The sequence below is a fragment of the Sceloporus undulatus genome, chromosome 1 (assembly GCF_019175285.1).
Source record: "Sceloporus undulatus isolate JIND9_A2432 ecotype Alabama chromosome 1, SceUnd_v1.1, whole genome shotgun sequence".
Taxonomy (NCBI): domain Eukaryota; kingdom Metazoa; phylum Chordata; class Lepidosauria; order Squamata; family Phrynosomatidae; genus Sceloporus; species Sceloporus undulatus.
Window position 1 is genome coordinate 76099757 of NC_056522.1, and position 24387 is coordinate 76124143.

A 24387-nucleotide genomic window follows, 5' to 3' on the forward strand; every position below is an offset into this window, starting at 1 on the left:
ATTGTTCAGCCATGTTCTGATCATTGGCAGAATTGACCTCTTTCCCCCCCACACAACTGGTGCCTGGCAGAATGAGGAGAAGGGATTTGAGGGGGAGGAGAGGAAGTTTTGATCATGACAGCAGTGCCAGAATAATGACTTAAGTAGTAACTGTGAATATGAAACAGTTTTTAACCATAACTGTTTTGTATTCACAGTGTTTTTTGTTTTGTTTTGTGACTTTAAGTCCCTACGATGAACCTAAAATGGGGTTTTCTTGGCAAGATTTGTCCAGTAGGGTTTTGCCTTTGCCTCTGAGGCTGTGTCTTGTCCAAGGTCACCCAGTAGGTTTCCATGGCCAAGCGGGGATTTGAATCCTGGTCTCCAGAGTCGCAGTCCAATGCTCAAACCACTACACTGGCTCTGTCTTGACAATCTCTTAGTCACAATTTTGACACTATTGGTACATTTGTAACTCACCCTCCAGGCATCAGTTACATGGGGAGAAGAAAACCAATCTGTTGATGACCAGAGTGTAGTTGAATGATGTTTCCATTATGTTTTAAGAGGGTTTGGCCAGGAGAATGTACTTAGCTAAGTATTTAATTAAGCAAAAGCTGATAAAGTTGGCCCTTCTTATACACGGATTTTTTTTATACACAGATTCAAGCATACACGGTTTGAAAATATTCAAAAAAACTATAAATTTCAAATATCAAACCTTGATTTTCCATTTTTTATAAGGGGCACCATTTTGCTATGTCATTACATTTAATGGGACTTGAACGCACATGGATTTTGTTATCCACGGGGGATCTTGGAACCAAACCCCAGCATATAACAAGGGTCCACTGTACAGGATTCCAGCCTATGTTGGGAGGACTGGAGCCTTAATCTCTTGTTAAGTGCTCTGAACAAGGCCTTTCCCCATGAAAACAGGATATAAACAATCATTCTGCATATACACAGCATCCAGAAGGCTCCTGCCCTACTAATTATATCAACAGATGTTTTACTATGGCAACTTTGAAATCCTACTGTAGATGTCTCAGATGCCTGTAATAAAATCTCACAGGATTGCTCTACCATGAAAATGATCAAGGGACTCATTTTAACAACTGTCACTCACAAATGTTCGGAGCTGGGCATTTGTCTTTACAAATTTCCCCATATGGAAAAGCATATGTACATTCTTAATTAAACTTAGACATGGGTTTCTTCAGCTAGTAGAGCTGAATGAGGCAAACCCAGGTGAATGTGTAAATATCAAATACTTCTTATTAAAAAAAATAAGCAAACAATCTCAAGAGCCCTTGTGTGGGGTATGTATTTTGTCTACTGGCTTGTACCTACCATTCAAGGCAGTTGTTATTCTAATGTACAGCTGGACACATTTATCTAGGTGAGGTAAGAGGCAAACCTCTTGTGCCTTTAAAAGTTGTGTAGAAGAGGGGATTTTAGCAGCTGTAGCTTGCATGATTAGGAACAATTGTTAAAATTCTTGCTTTTACACAATCATTAAGGGAATAGGAGCCCTGTCCCTTCTTTCATCTGGCAACCCTATGTTTACTAGAAAAATAAAATGTGCAGTAGGAAATCATTTTTTGTCCTGTTTGCAAGATGGGCTTTAATTATGAACAAATTTGACAAATGAGAAAAGGATAAAAAAAACCCCAGAAAGTTTTAAAAGATTTTTTAAAAATAGATTTAAAAAAAAAAACCCTCCCAAAGCCTGCTTAAATTAATCTAGTATTGAGACTAACCACCTGACTACTTTTATTTTCCATGTCTCTAGTCTTATGGATGAAAATATTTAAAGCATTAAATACAGGAACAAAAACTTTCAAAGGTAGACTAAAACCACTCCTTAAAAATCACTTTAAAAAACATAGAGGGTTAAAATATTCAAAAGAATTATGCCTGGTTCATAGAATCATAGAGTTGGAAGAGGCCACAAGGGCCATCCAGTCCAACCCCCTGGTAATCACAGAGTTCAGAAAATTAGTTTAAATAGAATGACTATGGCACAGTCCAGCCTGGCACTTTGAGCCAGCCTGGCCACATACTAGGGTTGCGCAGGGTTGGAGCAACTGCACGCCCCACAACCCTAGTACGTGGCAGTAACGTAATCACATTGGCCTCCTGTCCACATGGGGGTTGCCATGATGACATCATGCACACACTGCATCCAAACGGTGCGGTGCATGCATGATGTCTCCTCAGTGCTTCAAGCCACTTATGGCACCCTGGCTTTGGCACAGGAAGGAGTTCCAAAATGGAGCTTCTTTGGGGTGCGTGCATCGTTCCCGCAGCAACCAAATGGCTGTGGGAACGATGCTGGGGAGAAAGGGCCCCCTTTCTCCCATGGCTCTGGCTCCTGGGGTATGAAGCCCCAAGGACCTCTCTTTTCTGCGCCATGGAGAAAGTTATTCTCGCTGTCTTGAGTTTCTTGAAACCAACTCCATTCTCGATCCCTTTCAGTCTGGCTTCCGCCCACGCCATTCTATAGAGACAGCCCTCACCAAGATCTCAAACGATCTTTTACTAGCCAAGGCAAATGGCCTTTACTCTGTTGTCATCCTTCTTGATCTGTCTGCAGCCTTTGACACTGTTGATCACTCTCTTCTAGTTAATATACTTTCTGACCTTGGGTTCTCAGACTCTGTTCTTGACTGGTTTAGATCTTATTTGTCTGGCAGATCTTTTACAATGGTTACTGACAGTCAGACTTCTTCTCCTGTTCCCATATCTGTTGGAGTTCCCCAGGGCTCTGTTCTGGGTCCCCTTCTGTTTTCTCTCTACACACTGTCCTTAGGTAAACTCATTAACTCTTTTGGTTTTTCCTACCATCTGTATGCTGATGACACCCAGTTGTATCTTTCCACCCCCGACCTTTCTCCAAGGCTTGAACAGCAAATTTCATCATGTCTCACAGCTGTCTCGTAGTGGATGCACCATCAGCGTTTGAAGCTCAACATATCCAAGACGGAGCTTCTTGTCTTTCCTCCTAAGCCCACCCTTCAACACTCCTTTTCTGTCTTTGTTGACAACATTTCTATTCAACCAGTCCAGCAAGCCCACAGCCTTGGTTTCATCTTTGATTCCTCTCTGTCATGTATCCCTCAGATCCAGACCACAGCCAAGGCTTGTAGATTCTTTTTGTCCAATATTGCTAAAATCCGACCATATCTCTCCGCCTCTACTGCCAAGATCCTGGTCCATGCCCTAGTGATCTCACGGCTTGATTACTGTAACGTCCTCCTGGCTGGGCTTTCTCTTTCTCACCTCCGTCCTTTAATCTCTGTCCAATATTCAGCTGCATGTGTTATCACATCCGCCCACCACTCTGACCACATCTCTCCTGTGTTGGCATCCTTTCACTGGCTCCCCCTCCCTTTCCGTATTCAGTACAAGCTCCTGCTGTCGACGTTTAAAGCCCTCCATGGGCTGGCCCCTCCTTACTTATCAGACCTTCTTTCTCCTCACCTTCCCACCAGAGCCCTCCGTTCTGGTAGTCAAGGTCTGCTGTCCCAGCCCAGGATTTCCTCTGCCCCATCTCGGATTCGCCCCTTTTCACTTGCTGCCCCTCACTCCTGGAACCTTCTTCCCCCGCGAGCAAGAGCCATTACTTCTTTTACCAGCTTCAAAACAGAGTTTAAGACCATCCTGTTCAGAGAAGCGTTCCCAGGCATTGCATAATTGTCGCTTGCTATTTGATGTTCTTTTGATGCCTGTTTTATCGAACCATTTCCTGTATTGCTATGTACTTTATATGTATTAGCCTACTAGCCCCACCACCTTTCCCTTCTCCTTTTATGTCATGTCTTTTTAGATTGTAAGCCTGAGGGCAGGGAACTGTCTAATTAAAAAGATTGTACGTACAGTGCTGTGTAAATTTACAGCGCTTTATAAATAAAGGTTAATAATAATAATAATAATAATGGAGAAGGGGCATTTTGCCGCTTCTCTGTGGTCTGGAAAAACTCTGGATTGGGGCTGCCGGGCTGCCGGTGAGGCTGCCCTGCCCCCAACCTGGAGCTAAAAGTGGCGCCACAGACCTGACCCTTTGGGGCAGTTTGTACTGCGCCTATAATGGCATGCTCCCAGAGTACCATCCTACCACATATCAGTTATAGGTGTCTTCAGAATTTCATCTTAAAAATAACTTTCCTGGTTAATGCAAAGCCTTAAAGCACTTTTGTTGCCAGAATGAAATTAATAACAATGATTTCTTTCTCCTTCTTCCTTACACTTTAGACTCAGGCATGAGCTAGAAACTGAATTGTGGGTGAGCCAGTCTGTCTCCAAAGCAGTGGGTAAGTATTCGGATTGCACTGAATAGTGATACACAGAAGAAAGGTAAAGTCTAGCTCTCGTGCTATAGTCCAGTACATTGATAGGCTTGCTGAGAGAGATGTCCTGCAGACTGAAGTCATCTCTAAGTACAATCAAAAAATTTTCTCCTGAAAGAGTTTCCGTTTATGTAGATCTTACATTGCTTTTGCCACTGGTTCTGAAAGCTGCAGGCCCAGCACTTCTGGTCAAATGACTTGTCATTTCCTTGCACCTTCAGTAAAGGAACATGAGCAACCGGAAGAAGCGGAAACACCTCTTTCCACTGCTGAGCAGATGACATCCCTGAGATGTCAAATCATCATGAAATGGGAAGAGATTCAATCCATGGAAAAAGAAATTAAAGATACAATGACTTTTGCTGGCATTGCAAACATCAGAGAGAAAACAGTTAAAGAATTAGAGGTAAGACCTTAGGGTGTAATGAAAAGGCAGATGGGGGATGTTTCCATAGATGGAGTTGCTTATGCCTTGGTTTTATTTTTTTTAAATGCATTTAAGGTATAGTGAGAGCATGTTACAGATTTCATTTTATCTTTTATGAAGTGCAAGCTGCTTCAAGGGATTACTGAGAAGCAGGATGGAAAATGAAATGACAAGAATAACAACATGGAGTTCTTGCTTAGACATGAGATGCTAAATGCTTATTACACCAGATGTTGAGAATTTAAATGTCCTTTTTCAGAGATAATCATAAACTGTGGTTTATTGTTACGAAAATGAGCTTAGCCAATGAACCTCATGCTCACACACTCCCTATATCCCTTGTGTGATGACCATAAAAAGAAAATCACATGCTTTCACTATCATTTTTTAAAACTAGCCATAGTTAAGTGGTATGCCTGCTTAATGAATATTCACAGAAACATCATAATAGTGTGGAACAAACAAACTTCAAACAGTGGTTCACGAGTCTGGTTTCCTTCCATAAACCATGACTGATATTTAACCACATTTTAGGGTTCAGACATAATCCTCAACTATGCAAAATTCCATTTATTTATTCATTTATTTATCATGGTCAGTTCACCAGAAATAAAGAGGACACAGAAAATTTATTTAACACAAAAATATAGGTACTATCAAGTGAAATGTGCATGTGTGTACACACACACACACACGAGAAAATTGCATGAATCAGCAGCAAATTTTAAATTTCTGGAAATTTTACACACCAATGCAGAGATAACACACTGTTGCTGCTTTATCATGTGAGAAGCAAATTTTGACCTGGTGTTCCAAGGTGTTAAGAATAGTTTGAAAATGTCAGTGGTCCATCAAATCCATCCCTGAAGACTAGGATAGCCCCTGGAATGAAAAGATGCTTTTTTTTAGAAGGCAGGAGGACCCTTCGTCATTGTTTTCCAGAATTTGATCAAGACAAGAGATATGTGATGAATCCAAAGACAAATCAGAAACCTTATGTCTAAGTAAGGATAGTGAGGTAGGGATGGTTAGAAGAATAATACAAGTCTATAATATTGGCTACTATATCACTTCAGCAGATATAAAATGATATCCAATTCTAATGATATGCTTCCTCCAGTTCAAATTAATACTCAAATAAATACTGCATCAGAAATTGTGGACATTACTAAAGAATGGTCAGCAGAAATTCATACTCTTTTACTATTATAAATTGACTCATCTTGTTGACTGCACGTCAGCATGTCATCTATTTTTAAGGATGGTCCTCAGTATCTTACTTGGTTTTTGTTGTTGTTGTTCAAGGTGCTATTAAGAGCTTAAACATACCTCTAAGATATTGTTTTTAGGGAAAAGGAACTGTGAGCAAAGGAAGAGAAGCTCTAAAGCCTTGGAAAAGAGGCATGTGTTAGTTTGAAAACATGTATCTACACAGATATAGCAATGGCACTATCTTTCTGTGGTGCTGAGATTGTGTGCTCCTGTAAGGTCTCCCATGTCAGATAGGCTTTTGCTGAGGAACCAGAATAAATGTGCTTAACAGCTACTGGGAAGCATCAGGAGTGAGAGATGACACTGGCACAGGATCTCTCAAGGACAACAGCAATGGCACCATAGCATATGATTGTTAGTACTGCACAGAAGAAGGTATGGTAAACCTCCTTTGGAAATCTTTTACCACAAAAAACCCTATAGCAATCTAAAATGAAACAAGAAATAGAGGCAAAAAGCAAGACTTCCTGGTCAGATGGCACTCAATGAATTAGTGGGGTATAGCAAAGGACAATTATGAGTAGCACTGTGGCTAAAAGGACATTCAGCCAGCAGAACATTCAGCTGTCAATATTCTCAACGGTGAAAGGAAAGTTCAAACTGCACACACATATTATAGGAACATGGAATGTGATAAGGACAAATCAGGGAAAGTTGTACATAGTAAAAAAAATGGAGCATATACTTGAGGTGAGCAAGCAACAGTGGGCAGGAATAGGGCATTTTGAATCAGATAATTATACTCAGGAAATGAAAATTGAGAAGAAATGGGGTAGCATTTATAGTAAGGAAACATCTAGCAAAAGGAGTCAAAGAATATAACGCAAAATCTGACTGAACCATGGCAATAAGACGTAGGGAGAACAGACCAATATAACCATAATCCAAGTCTATGCTCCAACTACAGAGGCAGAAAAACAAACAGAAAAATTCTGTGCTGAAATCCAGAGGGAAACTGTGCACACCAGAGCAGGACTGCTTGTGAGTCATAGGCAACTGAAATGCAAAACAGGCAATAGAGCAGAATCAAAAGATTGCAGGAAAATTGGGCTTAGGATCAAGAAATGAAGCAGGAGACCAACTGACTGAATTTTGTGAGGCCCACAGTGTGTTCATTGCTAACACATTCTTCAAGCAAACCAAGAAGTGACTTTATAAATGGATGTCACTAGATGGTCAATAAAGAAATCAAATAGACTATATAACTGGGAGCAGAAGATGGAGAGGCTCCATTCTCTCTGCATAAAGAAGACTAGGAGCAGATTGTGGCACAGACTATGAACTATTAATATCAACAATTAGAATGGTACTTGTACTCAGAAACAAGGAAAACTACTATAGTAATAATTGCAGAGAAATAGAACTTGACAACAAAAAAGGAAAAACAAAAGAATATCTGAAAATTCAAAAGGAAATTTAAACCAAGAGTGCAGATGCCCTATAACCAGCAGGAGGATACATTATATGACAAAGTAGAAATAAAAAGATGATGGAAACAATGCCTGGAAGAATTATATAAAGGAGATGGAGGGGTGACACTTTCATTTGAGGAAGAACAATATAAAGATGGACCTTCAGTTTTAAAAAGTGAAATGGAAGATGCATTCAGAGCACTTGGGAGAAATAAATCACTACAAATCGATGGCATACCAATAGAGTTGTTTCTGACTAAAGAGAGAGTATTTACTATAGTTTTAACTAAAAACCGTCATCAAATATGGAAAACAAAACAATACCTCACAGAATAGAAAAGCTCAATATACATTTCAATTCGCAAGAAAGGGGACATCAAGGATTGCAGTAATTCCAGGACCGTTGCATTAATTTCCCATGCAAAACGTTATGCTCAAACTTCTACAGCAAAGATTTTTACCATATATGGGAAGAGAAATGCCAGATATCCAAGTTGGGTTCATTAAAGGAAGAAGCACTAGAACTCAAATACAGGTTCCATAATCAAGTACACCAATGAATTTCAGAATAAAATTAGCCCATGCTTTATAGATTATAGCAAAATTTGTGATTATAGATTATAGCAAAGTCCTGTTTAGATCAGCAGTTCCCAATCTTTGGTTCTCCACTGGTTTTGGATTTCAGATCCCAGAAGTGCCAGAGTAAGCAATTATGAAGAGCTCAAGTCCAAAACAGTCCAAAAGTTGGGACCCACTGGTTTAGATCACAATAATCTATGGATCATTCTTAAAGAAATAGGTGTACCAGAACATTTGATTGCCCTGATGTGTAACCTGTACTCAGGACAAAAGACTACTGTTTGGTCAGAATACAGAGAAACGGAATTGTTTCCATTATTGGCAAGGACGTCAGGCAAAGCTGCATGTTATCACCCTATCTGTGTAATTTGTATGCAGAATATATCATATTAATTAGACTTGGATTAGACTTGGAAGAGGAAGGCATGAAAATTGTAGGAAGAAACAATTGCAGATGATACCATATTACTAGCAGAAAATAGAAAAGACATGGAATGATTACTGATGAAAGTCAAAGAAGAAAGTGCGAAGACAGGTTTACAGTTGAACATTAAGAAAATAAAAATAATGACCTCAGATAATTTATATAATTTTAAAGCAGACAGTGAAGATACTGAAAATGTTCAAGATTTTCTGTACTGTGACTCAGGCGGGGTACATACCTCCGCTTTGCGGCGCTCTGCCGCCGCCGCCAGTAGGTCCGCGGGGGAGCCGGAGCCTTCACACGGCCCGACTCCCGCGCGGACCGAAAAAGAAGCTCCAAAATGGAGCTTCTTTTTCCGTCGCGTTTGCGACGTAGCGAGGCGCCAGGGGTGCACTCGCTACGTCACAAGCGACGCGACGCGTACGGACGCTCAGCGTCCAATACGCAAAGATGGCGCCGGCCATGTAGAAGGGCCGGCGCCATCTTGTACGGACAGAGTCCGTACTAGGCCCAGGGGCGTCTATAAGAGACGCCCCTTTTTTAAAATGGGACGTCCTCCGGACGTCCCAAATGCCGGTGCAGAAAGCACCATAGTCATTAATCAGAATGGAGACTGGAGTAAAGATATCAGAAGATTAGGAATTGGAAGGGCAGCTATGAAGGAACTAGACAAGATCCTTAAGTGTAAAAATACATCATTGATCACTACAGTTAGGATTGTCCATATCAATGTATTTCTCAGTGTGGTTGTAAAAGCTGGATTGTGAAGAAAGGTGATAGGAACAAAAATTTGAAAAGTGATGCTGGAGAAGAGTTCTTTTACTGTTAAAAAGACAAATAAATGGGTCCTAGAGAAAATCAATCCTGAACTCTTGCTAGAAACTATAGGCCCGAACAGACAGGCCAAAAAAAAAAAAAAAGCGCTTTGGGTCACTTTGGAAGTATGCTGTTTAAATGGCACATGCATCTTAAGAGGCCAGAAGCTGTGCCAAAGCTGCTCTCCAGTTCTTAGAACTGGAGCATGGCTTTGGCGTGGCCTCTGGCCTCTTAGGACACCTGCACCATTTAAACAGCATATTTCCAAAGTGACCTGAAGTAGCTTTTTTTTTTTTTTTGCCTGTCTGTTTGGGCCCTATGATGACTAAACTGAAGCTGTCATACTTTGTCCATAACATGGAAACCATGACTCACTGGATAAGATCATAATTCTTGGTAAGTTAGAACATAGTAGGAAAAGAGGAAGATTATGTTCCAGATGGATAGTTGCAGTCAAGGAAGTCTGAGTGTGCAAGTGTTGAGGAGGGCTGTTGATGACAGTGTGACTTGAAGGTCTCTCATTCATAAGGTCACCGTAAGTCAAAGTTAACACCACAGCAGTTAACAACAACAAATGTACATATAAATGTACCCATATGTATAAGTATGCCTATGGGCTGGAGCAGATAGGTGGGAAGGAGCGGCCTGAGGCCGCTCCAGCCACAGTCTGTGACCGCAGCAACCACATGGCCCATTCCCAAAGTGGGCTGCTGCTGTAGGACCCAACCTACATTGACAGCAGACAGATTATCCTGGCTCCTTTTTGCTCCAGTCCAAAGGACTGGAGCATGGCATTGGAGTGGCTTCAGGCTGCTTTGGGGGTGTGCTTCATGTAAACACCACACCCCTGAAGCATCCGGAAGTCACTTCATTTGGCCCACCTGTTCCAGGCCCAAATCTACATATCTCTATGAATATCTGTATATATAAAGGACCAATACTGAAGACATAGAATGGTTTTTGTTATTACTGTTTTTGGAAATACTATTATTCTATTGATCAAAGACTAAATATACTACATTGTAGTATATAAAGCAAGACATTTTTAAAACTCGTGTGCTAATGCTTTTGGCAGGGTGAAGCATCAAAGCTCCAGGCATCTAACAAATTTCTAAAGAAACAAATAAGGGTAAGTTCACTCAATAGGATGTTAGTAGAGCCATTTTGGTATCATTATTATTGCTGAATATTAGAAAACATGTAAGTAGTTGAAATGGGTCTAACAGAAACCTTTGTGGAACCATTTTCTCAGAATGATGCATCAATATAGGTGGCTCACATTCACCCTGTTAACATGATCCAGGATATCTAAAATATCCAGTACATGAGATATGAGAGTTCCTTTTTTGGTTGTTGTTGGATGTGCTTTGATTAACCATTCTCCTGTTGCCTTCTTGATGCTGGAAAACATGCAGAATACTATGCCTGTGATTCTCAGCATCAAGAATGCAACATATTTGAAGCAGCAGGAACATTTCTCCTGGGCTCACACGGTCACTGCACAGTGATAACAGAATCTAGATGGGCTGTCATTCTCTCATTTATGAAAATGTAAAAAGGAGATTTTTTTTCCAAATGGTTAGTGACAAAAATGCACCTAATTATCACCAATCCTGGACCCTAGCAGGGCTGAGATCAGATTAAAATTTGGCTTGGAGAGAGAGGGGAGAAAACTATCTGAGCCAACATTTTATGCATGTTTCTGCTTTGCTGATCTTGATATAGTTGAAACAAGCTAGTGTGCCATGGAAGAGAAACAGATGATGAATCTATCTGAAATAGACAAGATCTAAGAATTAACATTGGCTTCAAAAGTGGCTGCCAAGGTGATAATTTTATTAACCTTTAAATTCCCCTGGAAGTTGCTTGCCACCACAAAAAATCTAGAATTAGGTAATGGCAGATGTGTATATACATGTGTGTGTATTTGGCATCAACTTTATAGTGACACATCATGGCTAAATTGTTTTGGAAACTTTGGAACTTGAGAAGTTTTTGACTTCAGTTTCCAGAAGCCCAACCAACATGGCTAATAGTAATAGACTTTGGGAGCTGCATCAAAAGTGCCAAAAAATTCTCTAACCCTAGTTTGGACGATATTTTTTTTTTGGGGGGGGGTTGTACTACATGACCATCTTCAGCTTCTGAGAACCTGATTATAGGCTACTATGACTCTTAATTTTACCCAGTTTGGTCTGGTGTTCCATAATGCATCATGTAATTAAAAATGTGATCCATTGTATCTATAGCTGGCATCTTCCATCTTTTACAAGACTATTAGATACTGCTCGTTCATTCCCCCAGCTCTCCTTCTCTAATGTAATCATCGCCATCATCAATCACTATAGGGGTATGCACTGATTCATGGCATATGTCCAATCTTTTTTAATGTGAAAGAGTGCTGTTTTAATGGATATGTGGTACAGTACTTGGTATGTTTGAAAATTGTTGTTGTTGTTATGCCCTTTCCGGTTAATTTAGGGGCTGTACAGACTGCCCCTAAAGGGAAGCCTGTGACCGCCTCTATCTATGCCAGATTGGGGCTGCGACAACCACACATTGCAGCCCTGATCTCTTCTTTCCATGTCGCAAAAAAGAGCCACAAACAGTGGCTCCTTTTTGCATCCCGGAAAGGGATAGATGACAGCGTGTGGCTTTTCTGTGCTCTTTTGGTACAGCATTAGAGGAGTGCCATGATACCATGCACCATATGGAGCAGTGTGCAGTCTCATGCCGGCCTGGGGCCAGAGTCAAGGTGTGCCCTTTCTCACCAGTTTGTCAAGCCCCTCAGTGATTCTGAAACTGTGAGGCAAGACCCCCAGTTGGATTCTCAAACTGGGGGGCATGGGTTCCTCAAGGGGGTGTGAGACCTGGATGCCTTGATTCCCTCCTCCTCTTCTTCCAAAACCTTTTCTGTCCTGGAGGGGGAAAGCAAGTGAAAGAGGGCACTTGGAGCCTCTGTCTGAGGGAAGAGGAGAAAAACAATTTTCTTATACAGTGCACCTGCGCCATATGCAAGTGCACTATATGTGGCTTCCAGCTTATGCAGAAGCCGTGCGCCAGTTAAAGTAATGGTGCACATGCCCATGGTTTGCACGCTGCCCTGAGTAGCAAGCATGCACCCAATTGTTTTAAATGTGGCATGAGCATATGTGGATTTCCCCTTATGCAGGGTGACCCAGAATGGATCCCCTGCTTAGGGGAGGGCCCACTGTATGATGTTAAAATATGAATATATGTGAATATGTGAACAAAAATATATACACTAAACAAACAAAATATTTTGGGGGCACCTCTGGATGTAGATGTAAAGGAAATCAGAAGGGCAAAACTTTGATAACTGGGTTATTTTTCACTTATGGTAAGCCTGTCATAGGTTTTTCTTGATACTCTGGAAGGTTTGCCATTCTCTTCTTCTAAGGGTAAGAGAGTGTGACTTGCCCACAGTCATCCACATTGGTTCTTTGAAATATTTGGAAAATGCTATTGAAAATATTAACTCTTCTCCTTTTTCAGCAAAGGGATTAGATTCCTAACAGCTTTCTCATTGTGTATTTTGTAGGATGCAGAATACAATATCACAGCTTCACTAAGGAGGCAGAAGTTTAGCACAGAGTCCCAGCGGTGAGTCTCGATGCTATGATGCTTAGGCAGGTTCACCACAAGTCAAACCTAGCCCTGGCACCTAGCAGCAGGACTTGACTGTGAAGTCCATGTAGCAAAAATTGAGACCAATCCTGAACATGTCAAGAGTTCACTTCCTTCACCGAACTTATGTGGGAGAAGGTTTCTTATATTTCAATCAGATTTGCTTCATGTAGATGTGTATAGAACCACCTGTTTCAGCAGGAGAGGAAGCTGAGGAAAGAAACAAGAGATTAAAAATTTCTCACTGATTTCAGGCTTGGTTGTGGGACAGAGACTTTAATCCAAGTTTGTTTACTACTAAAAGATATTAGCCATCACAATTCAGTATAATTAAGGTAAAATACAAACAAATAAACTACAATAACAGTAATAAATTTAAAATGGAATACAGGTAACAAGCAAGTGATACAAAAATATACAAATACAAAAATATAAAATCATCTTTAATACTGATTAAATTAAAAGTCCCCTGGATTGGGTACTATGTATCTTATGATTCTATGATTCTATGAACTTCATCATGATTCTGGTGCCTAGATCTTAACTTACTTGTGGCCAAGGCAAATTTTGTTTTAATCACATTAATCAGTTTGGTCTATCGTCTTTGCCAGGAACTGGACCGGGCAGTATGTCCCTGTTGGTTCTGCTGGATTTCTTGGCAGCTTTCTGTACCATTCACCATAGTAGCTTTCTGAGCTGTTTTGCTGTAATGGGACTTGGAGGCATTGTTTTACAGTGTCTCGGTTCTGTGTTGGTGGGGTGAGGCCAAGCAGTTGGTGTTTAAAGATTCCCTGTTTGATTCCTTCACTGCTGGCCTGTGGAGTTCCTCATCCCACCTCCACCCCCACTCCCCACTGTTTAACAAATAGATAAACTGTTGGGACAGGTTGTCTGGAGGTTTGGAGTCCATGCTATTTCTCTTTTTCACTCAACTCCAAGAAAATGGTTTCTGTGCAAACCAGTGTTTATAATCAGTAATGGATTGAGTGAGGGAAACAAACTGAAACTTAATCCAGAAGTGCTTTTGGCCAACTGAAAAGCAGATCAGGAAATAAGGATTCAGGCTATGGCAGATGCTATTGCATTCCTCCCTAAGATGCAGCTAACAGCTTGGGCATTGTCTTGGAGTGTAACACATCTACATGGGGCTGCCTTTGAAAAGTGCTCAGAAACTTCAGCTGGTCCAAAGAGCAATAGCTGGATTGTTAACTGATGCCCCATTTCCACTGGGTTATAAAGCGAATCAAGAATCGGATTATAGGGACATCATTCACATTTGAATTCGCATTCGATCCTAGTTATAGGGAAATCGTTCCCATTTGAATTCACGTCCGATCCTAATTTGGTCGATTTCTCTTATCAAAAACCTGAATCAGTGGTGGATAACGTGGGTTATCCTGACACCATACTCCAACTCCCAGAATTCCATAGCCTAGAGCCAGAAAAGAGTGAAAGAGGTGCCAAGAGTGTGGATGCAGCCTCTCTTTCTCTGGTGTGCATGCGCTCCCCTGCCCTGAGTCCTGGGAGTTGGGATTTGTTGCTGGCCGGCTGGGCCCTTCTTATTTCTCTTCCTCCTGCTTTTCCTCTTCTTCTTCTTCCTCATCTTCTTCTTCCTTCTCCTCTTCTTCCTCCCCTCTTCCTCCTCTTCTTTTTATTTTCTTTCTCCTATTCTCCTTCTTCTTTCTCCTCCTCCTCTTCTTCTTTCTCATTCTCCTCTTCTTCCCCTCCTCCTCCTTTTTTCCTCCCTCCTCCCTCCTCTTCCTCTTCTGTTTTTGTGTGTGCCTTCAACTCCTTTTGGACTTATGGTGACCCTGCAGAGTTTCTCTAGCAAGTTTCTTCAGGGGGAGGTTGCCTGTACCTTCCCCTGAGAGGCTGAGAGAATGTGACTTTCCCAAAATCTTCTAGTGGGTTTGCATGGCCAGTCTGACTCCTCAAATTCTCTAGCCACCAAGCCAGGCCCCTCTTCTTCCCCCCCCTTCTTCTTCTTTTTCCTCCTCTTCTCCTTCCCCTCTTCCACTCACAATGATGCCTAGCCGCCCAAGTGCTCAGGCACTTCAGTGATCCATTGCCCACTACCCCCCCCCCCCCGAAAAACAGAAAGATGCAAATAGGAACAGGGAACAAAAATAGTCTGCATCAAAATGCATCAAAGCAACTGATGTCACTGTGAGGTATAATTGCCTAAGCGCTTGATTGACAGCTTAAAAAAAGAAAAAAAGGTTCAAGACAGGCAATGGGAACCAGGAACAAAAAAAGTCTGCGTCAAATACAATGGAGAAATATCAATGGGAATGAGAACATGGGTCAAGAAAAACCGAGTCCGTTTGCTCCCTTTTGTAATGGGAACGATGGATGTGATTCGAATACAGCTTGGGAACTCAATCCAAGCCCGACTTGCAGCAAGATTCATCGCTTTATAGCCCAGTGGGAATGGGGCCTGGGATTGTTAACTGGGGTTGGCTATGGGGATCATCGAACTTCCTTGCTGCAAAAGATTCATCAGCTGCCAGGCTACAATGTAAACGGCTGGTTATCATCTATAAAGTCTTATTCAGCTCAGAGCAAAACTATCTGAAAGACCATATCTTCACCTGCTAAGGGGTTTTATAGCATCTTTGACACTACTGTGTAAAAAAAGTTGCAGAATAAGCATTCATAGATTTGGTCTACTTCCTCAGATGCATCTTGCAACTGAAGAAGTAGACCAAGCCTACAAAAGCTTATGCTACAACTGTTTCTTTTGTACAATTTCAAAGGTGCTACAAGATCCCTTTGCATGCTGATATTCCAGATTTAGGAGATTATCACATTCTAAATAATGCAACTTATCCTCAACAGGACTACAACCCGGGTCCCAGCAATGCTCAGCAAAAATGGAAAGCTCCCATTTTGGAAAAGTGGCTGGCTAAGCACTGCTGCGACCCTGGTTGTAGTCGCCCCACAGCAGTGGTGGTGATTTTGAGTGCTATAAAACCAGGTAATAATCCGAAACGTGACTGTGTCCTGTCAGGGATAAGTCATGTTTTTTTAAATGTGATAATCTCCTTAGACAGTGATATTTCTGAATCATATCTTCACATATGAGCCTATCCATGTTTTGAGATCTTCTGGGCAGGTCCTTCTCTTTGTTCCATCATGTTAACAAGCATAGCTCTTGGGGATGCAAGACAGGACATTTCTCCAAACTGAGACTCAAGGCAGCTTACAAATTAAAACATGTACAATATCCTTAAGACATTCAAAAAGGTGCATTAAAATGGAATTAAACTTTTAAAAAACAGTTGAAAACATACAATTAGAAGTGTCAAAAGGCAGTTTAAAGAAGTACAATTAAAATGTCACAGTATGCTCTTAAAAGCCCTCTCTTTAAAAATTATCACTTCTCAAAAGCTGGCTGGAATAAAGTTCTTGTCTGCTAGTGAAAGAACAGCAAGGAAGTGACCATCCAACATGTCAAAATGCCTCTAAAAGATATCTTTTGAAAATAACTAGATCCCATTACTCACCAACAGAGTAATTCCACTCTTACTGCATTACCTTTAAAATGTGGTTCTTCTTACTCCCCCTTAGTAATAGTAGCTATGTTGCTTACAACTTGTTACTTTGAAGCATTTCTCAAAAGTATCTAGACTAATTATACTGGTCACTCCACATTTGCTGGGGTTAGGAGTGAAGTCCCCGTGAATGTAGTAAAAGTGCACACACACACACACACACACACACACACAAAACTATTCTTTTTTCCTGAGAGAAAATCTCTCTAGGAATCTTCATTCATACAGTGCAATTCTATGGTCAACACCTGCCAGAAGTTGATCGTAGAATCATGTTGGAGGACCTACAAATTCCTATAGAATTGTTTTCTCTAGGAACTTCTAGGTTGTCCTGTACAACTCTATGGTCAATTTCTGGCACAGTTGTGCTGGAAGGTCTAGAGATTCTTAGAGACAAAATATTAATCAAAACCGTAAATCAAAGCTGCAAAAGTCAAAGCCACAAATATGGAGGGCCAACTGTAATTCTGAATGCTACAAACTACCATTAGTCTGTGCTAGAAAATACATTATTTTCCTCTCTTCCTTGTAACAGTGAACACACACAATGTAACTGAACAGTGACCAAATTATCAATGGGGAATTTAATTAGCTCAAGGTTACAAGAGGAGGCCTGTTACTACACCTCAAGAGATCGCCCCTTTGGTCTGTATACCAGGAACTAGAAATTCAGAAATGAGGCAGAGGCTCTAAGTACAATCAATGTCTCTTTCATTGGAAACGGGGATTCAAACACACAGAGGCACATAAGCACATGCATTCATACAAGGCTCAGGAAATAACGTGTTAGATGTGGGATAGATAATAGGCTTCACTAAGGTAATACTCATCTGATGTAGAGGTTTGATCTTGGGAAGTCCAATTTGTGTGAGGATCTGTAAGTCTGCTTAATGATTAAGGCTTGGCAGACCAGGTCAGAGCGACTCTGACTTCAAGTGATAGAATCTCAAACTGCCATAGGTTCTGGCTGCAAATGACCTGAGAGAGGCAAATGACCTGAAAGCAGCCAGTGACTGACCTGAGAGAGGCAGGTAGCACATCCCTAAATTTAGGAGACCTTTTAAAGGTTTAACAGGGTCTCTAGACAAAGGGAAATCAGTCTTCTAAGGAAACTGTTTGAAGTGTACAGTACGCCCTTGCCTTACGCGGGGGATCTGTTCCGGACCCCGCCGTCTAAGGCGAATTCTGCCTATGCTTGAGACCCATTGGAAACAATGGGGCTCGTGTGCAGCAGCACGGGGGGGGGGTGTGGCACGATGGGTGTGTGCGCCTATTTATTTGAATGGGACGTGCCGCCCCTTGCGCCCTGCGCACGCCCTGTGGCTTGAACGTGTACTCTCAAGACCGTGTAAAGCACGCCCACATATAACGTGGGTGCACACTATTTCACATTTTAGGTCCCATGTTTTGATCTCACCAAATGTCTCTGCTAGAGTAGGGACCCAAATGGCTATGCAAATGCCATTCCTTTGATTCAGATGGCTCCCCCTCAATCACAAAGAGAGACACTTCCTTAAGGCATCTGCCTGATAGTAGCTTAAGGCAGCTCCTCGGATGATCTCACCCATCTTCAGAGCTGGGAAAGGAAATTCGTTTATATATCAAAATCCATGGCTTCCCCTTGTTCAGTGGGCCTGTTCCCATGCTAGGGCCATACAGCTACTCAGGTCAAGATGCACTTTGATATCAAGGTGCAGGTCAAAGCCTATCATTTAGAGAGATTAAAAGGTGCAGATCAATGCCTATCATCCTCGTTATCTTAGCAACAATTTGGCATTACTGCACAAGGCAGCATGATTTGAACTATGTGATATTCCTCTTCCACTATTTAATAAGGTCACATTCTGCAACTAAAAAGTGACATTGACACTGTAGACAGAGGGTTGTCTTTATTAATATAATCATTTAATGCAGGGATGGACAACCATATTGGGGCCAAGGACCAATTCCTCTTCTCCCAGCCACAACATATCCATAGCAGTTCTAAAGATCTCATTTTCCCTCTGAAGTCTTTCTCAAAATGCTAAGAGAAAGTAGCATTGCGCCACTTCCTGTCAACATTTTGAGTAGGACTACCAAGGAAAAATGAGCTCTTTGCAGGTAGTATGAATTTCTGGAGAGTTGGTGGGGAATTATTTTGTATGTTTCTGTGCATTTGGGGGGGCTATCTACATGGATTGCACTGTTTTTTAAAAACAAAATTGGTTGGGTTGGAGGGCACTGGGGAAATGGTAGAGGGCTTCTGGGGCCAAAAATGAGCTCTAAGGGCCATATACGGCTTGTAGGCTGCATTCTGCCCACCTCTGATTTAATATAATGTAGCTATACCTTGGCTGCTGGACAAAGTTACATCCACACTCTGAGAAAAATTGACTACACTTTTTTGAAGTTCTAGCCCCCCCTCCCCGCAAACAGTACATGTAACCATTTGTAACTGATAGTGACTTTTTAAATGACTACACAACTTTCATTTCTCTACAGTGGCAAGTCACCCAAGCAGTAGTTCTCCCTTTGCCACAGGTCAAGTGAGAGGGCTTTTGATCCAGCATCGAGAGCTCTCAGTCATCATCAAGATAATATTGGTAGCAGGAACTTTTGTTAATCTGCTTGCTAGAGGTTATTGCTCAGCTAATGACATGATTTTGGAAGGCAGAAGGGAAGCAGGAGTGGGACTTTAGCATCACAATGCCAAATTTGTCCAGTCCTGATGACATCAGAAAAAAGAAGCTTAAAAGGGCAGGAACTAGTGAAAATCATCACATCAGAAGTAAAAATTCAGCAGTGTTATTTTAAAACCATTAAATACAGCCATCCTAGAGGTTATTAGAAATAAAATATTAAGGTAATTAGCAGCAGATAATATTGAAATACAAGGTTAATTAGTCTCATTTATAGGCTGTTAATTATTAAAAGTAATTAGCCCTGAGACAGTTAAAGAAATGCCCTCACTAAATATTTTTTAATGTGCTAAACTTTTAAGACTATTTTCAGTTTTGCTCCTATTAAATTGTGCATTTAAATTCTTTGAAAACTGTGCAGTGCCTTGGGGATATTTGCATAATCAGACAGTTTATAAATGAGGGTGCTCCCAAATCTTGCCCTCCCTTTATTACGATTCTCAGTTTGGGAGCTGCTGTACCTCTTTTCCATTATAGATTAGGGAGTTTGAAAGACTGTGAGAAGCAGGAGAATCAAAGTCTGTCTTGGAGGCATATAATTGAAGGAGGGTGTCTAATTGTGAGAAGTCAGAACTGTATCATCTTTTTGCCCTTGGTGCTCATGAGCTCATTTAAATGGCATTAATTATCGGCGAGGCACAGATTAATAATTCAGTCCCTAAAGTAGCAACTTCTCAGGTGCTGTGATGTTGTCTACTGACCTGAAGGCAAAATATGTAGCATATGTCTACATGAGTCAATATTTACCAACACACAAATTACCCCTTAGATTCAAATGTCTTCCTAAATTCCTCATTATATTTTACTTATTTAAAAGTTATTTTGTTGCAATGTTTATAAGACACTTTTCTGGACTATATCCACCCAAAGCAATGTACAAAATACAAGTATAATAATAATAATGCAATGTTATAAGAAAACACAATTATAAAAATACAGTCAGCCCTCCTTAGCCACAGATTTTTTTATCCACGGATTCAAGCATCCATGGCTTGAACATATTTCAAAAAAGTATAAATTCCAAATAGCAAACCTCAATTTTCCATTTTATATAAGGGACACCATTTTGCTCTGCTATTATATTTAATGGGACGTGAGCATCCACGGATTTTGTTATCCACGGGGAATCGTGGAACCAAAACTCAGCGGATAACAAGGACCTGTTGTAGAAGGATTTTTTTTTAGTTCCAACTAGTGTATTCGCATTTCATCAATGAGATTTATGTAAGTGTTGACTCAGAAAGTCCTACTGACTTTAGGGGCAGTCGTCCCTTTGTTGGCCGGATCGATGCTGCGGCAATCGCGTGTGAGCCTCCATAGAGCACAAAAAAGAGCCAGAAAAACTGGCATAACCAGTTGAAGGGGTGGCATAGCCACCGCCACGCAGCATGATTACACCCCTTTGGTGCTGTGCCATTTGGGCACTGTGCCAGTGGTGCATCATTGTGGCATCCTGCTGGCAGTGGTAGGGCTTGGACACTCAGCCCTCACCCTGCTTACAGGCCAGTACTTTTTGCCAATCTGTACAAGGCCTTAGTGAATTTACTCTAATTAGGACTAACAACTGGATTTAACCTACAGAGTAAAGCTCCACAATCTTCTGAAAGTCTATGTGCGTAAGTAGGCTTCTGTGAGCATATCACTTTTGGGGCAAATCAGTGGAGAGGAGAAGAAAAAATTCTTCCAGATACACAGATAAATATGACTATGGCATAGTCAGGCTACTTTGTTTTCAACAGAACACACCATTATTCTCATCCTCCTCTTAATCATCCTATCTTTTCTCCAAGATTGGGACTCAGGGCATCTTACAAATAAAATGGTTGCAATATAATCAAAAGCATCAACTGCACCTGTGAAGGTGGTGGGACTGAGAGAAGGGATTCTATTGCAGATCTCAGGGTCCAGGCAGGCTTATATAAGGAGATACAGGGGCTCGACAGACTGACCATTAAGGCAGAGTTGGGGTGTGGTGTCCACATGATGCATGCCCCGACTCTGCCCCAGGTCGGTGTGATGCCTCTTGCCACAGCACTTCTCTGGCTCTGCATCTACATGATACAGTGCCAAAGGAGCACAAAAGCCACATGGTGGCGGCTATGGCACCCTTTCTGGGACACAAAAAGGAGCCACTTTTTGCAGTTCCTTATTGTGCCTTGTAAAGGAGAGACTAGGGCCGCAGCATGCTATTGCCATGGCCTGATCCAGCGCAGATAGAGGCGGTGGCAGGCTGCCCTTTAGGGGCAGTCTGTACAGCCCCACAGTCTTGCATCTTCAGAGGTAGTGAAACTCCATCCAGCACAGGCTATTTCTCTATTTCCTGATCTGTATTTCAACTGACCAGGAACACCTCTGTATTGTCTGGATTGAGCTTCATTTTGCTTGCTCGTTACAGATGGATCTCATGTAAACTCCTGTCTAGCGGCACAGAGGACCAAATGTAGGGACACTACAGAAAAGTGCCTGCTGAAAAATAAGCTGCTGATGACAACATGCAACTAATCGGCATTAATCTAGATACGCCAGTTTCTCCATTTGACAAATTTAGAATAAAAAGAGACAGTTAAATCAATATTATACAATTCCTAGCTTGGGTAAATGCTTGATTTCAGTCAAAATGACCCAACAGTTGCATGGAACACCTTGGATGAGATTTTTCATTGGGAAACATAGCAGAAAGTTCTGCCCAGGAAGAAGTACATCACTTCTTCCCAATCTGTGCCCACAATACACAACTTGCTCCTCTGCCCATCTTTCACAGGCATTTAGTGGCTAGTGGAAAGAGAGAATCAGAGAAACATCTGGCTATGTCACTATAGCTACATTCACAATGATGATGCCATCTTCCAGGACTTCTGGAGGACTTCCTGCAGAAAAGTTTATGGAGGTTTCTGTCTAAAGCCAAATATTTACATCAGTAGATTGCGGCTATAAGCACTTGTTTCACTAATACTGCTCTCTCTCTCTCTCTTTACCTTTAGATATCTGTGGAGCTTGGTGAAGGAATTCTTGACACCTGCTGGCAAAGATGACTCTTTTGAACTAGATGAGTCATATTCTGAGTCTTCTTTAGTAAACTTTTAATATTTGCATTTCTATGAAGGAAATGCTAGTAAGAAAAACGAATGATGAAACAGCTTAGAATTTCTGCACTGAATACTTTTTGGGGAGAGTTGAATGATTTTCCCTCCCTCCCTACATACATACATATACATACAACTATGTATCATTTTTCAACATAACTCACTCACTCACTCTCTCTCTCTCTATATATATATATATATATTACAGTGGCTATAGTGATACTACTAGTTGTGCTTTTGACAGAATAATTGCTATTATATTTGAAGGGTGTTTTTTTGTGTGTGAACTTGGGTTCTGTGTTGCCATAAATAACTGAAAAGTTTAATTATTTCTCTTTGAGAAGTAAAAGTATTAGCAAACTGTAGATACAGTATGTGAATCATTTTCTACTTCAGAGATGATTAAATCTATATGAATTCTTTGAAAGCTTTGACTATAGCAGTAAGAAAAAATTGATCACAAGGGATGCTTTCTTTTTATAAAAACAGGGTTTGGCTTTATTCCCTGGAATGTTATTAAATGTCACACATAAAATTTATTGACTTACATGTTGACTGCGTAATTAAGATGTCACACTGGCTGATCTTCTTCCAATATTGATTCCCAGTTTTCTATAGAATTAGATTTGTATGTGCTGGTCTTTGTTAGATCCAACAACAGCAATACCTATTGATTAGTCTGTGGGAAGTTTTATATCCAAGAACCCACACACAGTTAGGTTTTTTGTGATAAATTTGAGACTACTTTTTGTTTTAGAAATCCAACAAGTGCAGACAACCAGTTTATTGGTCTTTATGATATTTCAGTTTCTTAGATGACTAGCTTCAGAATGATGGCTAGGATAACTCAATGATTCCCTAGGGGCCTAACTTCATTGACCTATGGATTGTATTATAAAGTCATAAAACTGAGTGATTCCATAGCTACTTTTGGAGAAAGACAGCAAAGAAATTGTAGCTGACCCTTGATGCACAACTAATTATTTGGAATATGATGACATTAATGCTAAAGGGGTTCATAAATAGGTCCCCTACATTTGTTGGAATTTGGTTTGTTTGTATTTATAGGTCTCCCCTTTTGATGTGTTCTATTATTTTGATTATTCACCGATATCTCATATGTGGAGAATTAAATTATAAAGTTGTACTTTTCTATATTTGAGACATTTAGCAATTATATCTGTTATCATATATTTGGACTATAACTCTAATGCACTAAGGGAGCTATGCTTTAGTTATTTCACCTCTAATTTTGGAGATTTAGCACAAAGAACATAGGGTCAAAACAGACAGCCCTAAAGGGGCAGCTTGTTGCCACCCTTTTGATCACCGGACAACTGCATGCCACACCAGCAACCTGGCTGTTTGCCGGTGGAAAAATAAGTGGCAGAAAGCCGCTAATTTTTGAGCCGGCAAATGTCAGCTTTTCTGTTGCCGCCATGACTTTGCGGTGCTTCTGCAGTATGTGGCATCTAAATGCTATGCCACTGGAGCACTGCAAAGCTGCCCTCTGTGTGGTCAGGTGGGCAGCATCATGGCGGCTTCCTGCTGGCTTGGGTGCATGCATCATCTAAACAACATGTCCCCCAAGCCATTGGGAAGATGCCACAAAGGGGCCATCTGTTTCACCCCATAGTCTGTGCTCTAAGGACAGAAGGTACAAGGAACAAAAATACTACAGCAAAGGTTTTTGTGCATAGAGAGAAGGAGGAGTATGTATCAGTCACTCAGTTGATGGAAGGAGAGTGTAACATTTGCATAGGACAAGCAAGTGTTATAGCTTATTTTTGAAGAGCAGCTATCTTAGGTTTCAGTGTGGTGCTGGTGTTCCCCAGAACTGTTTCTTTCCATACACACAATAATACAGCATTGGTTCATACTTTCATTACATCTCTCCTTTTGAAGTAAAAGAACACATTGGTCCTGTGCTGACCAGCCATTAAGGCCAGCCTGGGGGAGGAGTCAAGGTGTGGTGTCCACATGATGCACACCCCTACTCTGCCCCAGGGTGCTGTGATGCCGCACGCTGCTCCACACAGCGCATGGCATCATGGTGTTCCTCTGGTACTGCATTCACACTACACAGCACCGAAGGAGCACCATAAAATTGTGGCACCCCAGGGTGCAAAAAGGATCTGCTTTTTGTGGCTCCTTTTTGTGCTC

The 24387-nt window shown here is 41.2% G+C and overlaps 1 protein-coding gene across 3 annotated transcripts in view; it reads left to right on the plus strand.

Moving 5' to 3' along the window:
• C1H6orf118 (chromosome 1 C6orf118 homolog) overlaps positions 1–23344 on the plus strand; it is a 34668-nt gene extending 11324 nt beyond the window's left edge. For all 3 annotated transcript variants that reach the window (XM_042443854.1, XM_042443866.1, XM_042443862.1), the window contains 5 exons: positions 4237–4295; positions 4553–4737; positions 10337–10390; positions 12824–12885; positions 22123–23344. In XM_042443854.1, the coding sequence (XP_042299788.1) occupies positions 4237–4295; positions 4553–4737; positions 10337–10390; positions 12824–12885; positions 22123–22225 (463 nt within the window). In that variant the 3' untranslated portion in view covers positions 22226–23344. The remainder of the gene's footprint in view (positions 1–4236; positions 4296–4552; positions 4738–10336; positions 10391–12823; positions 12886–22122) is intronic.
• The last annotated feature ends 1043 nt before the right edge of the window (positions 23345–24387 follow it).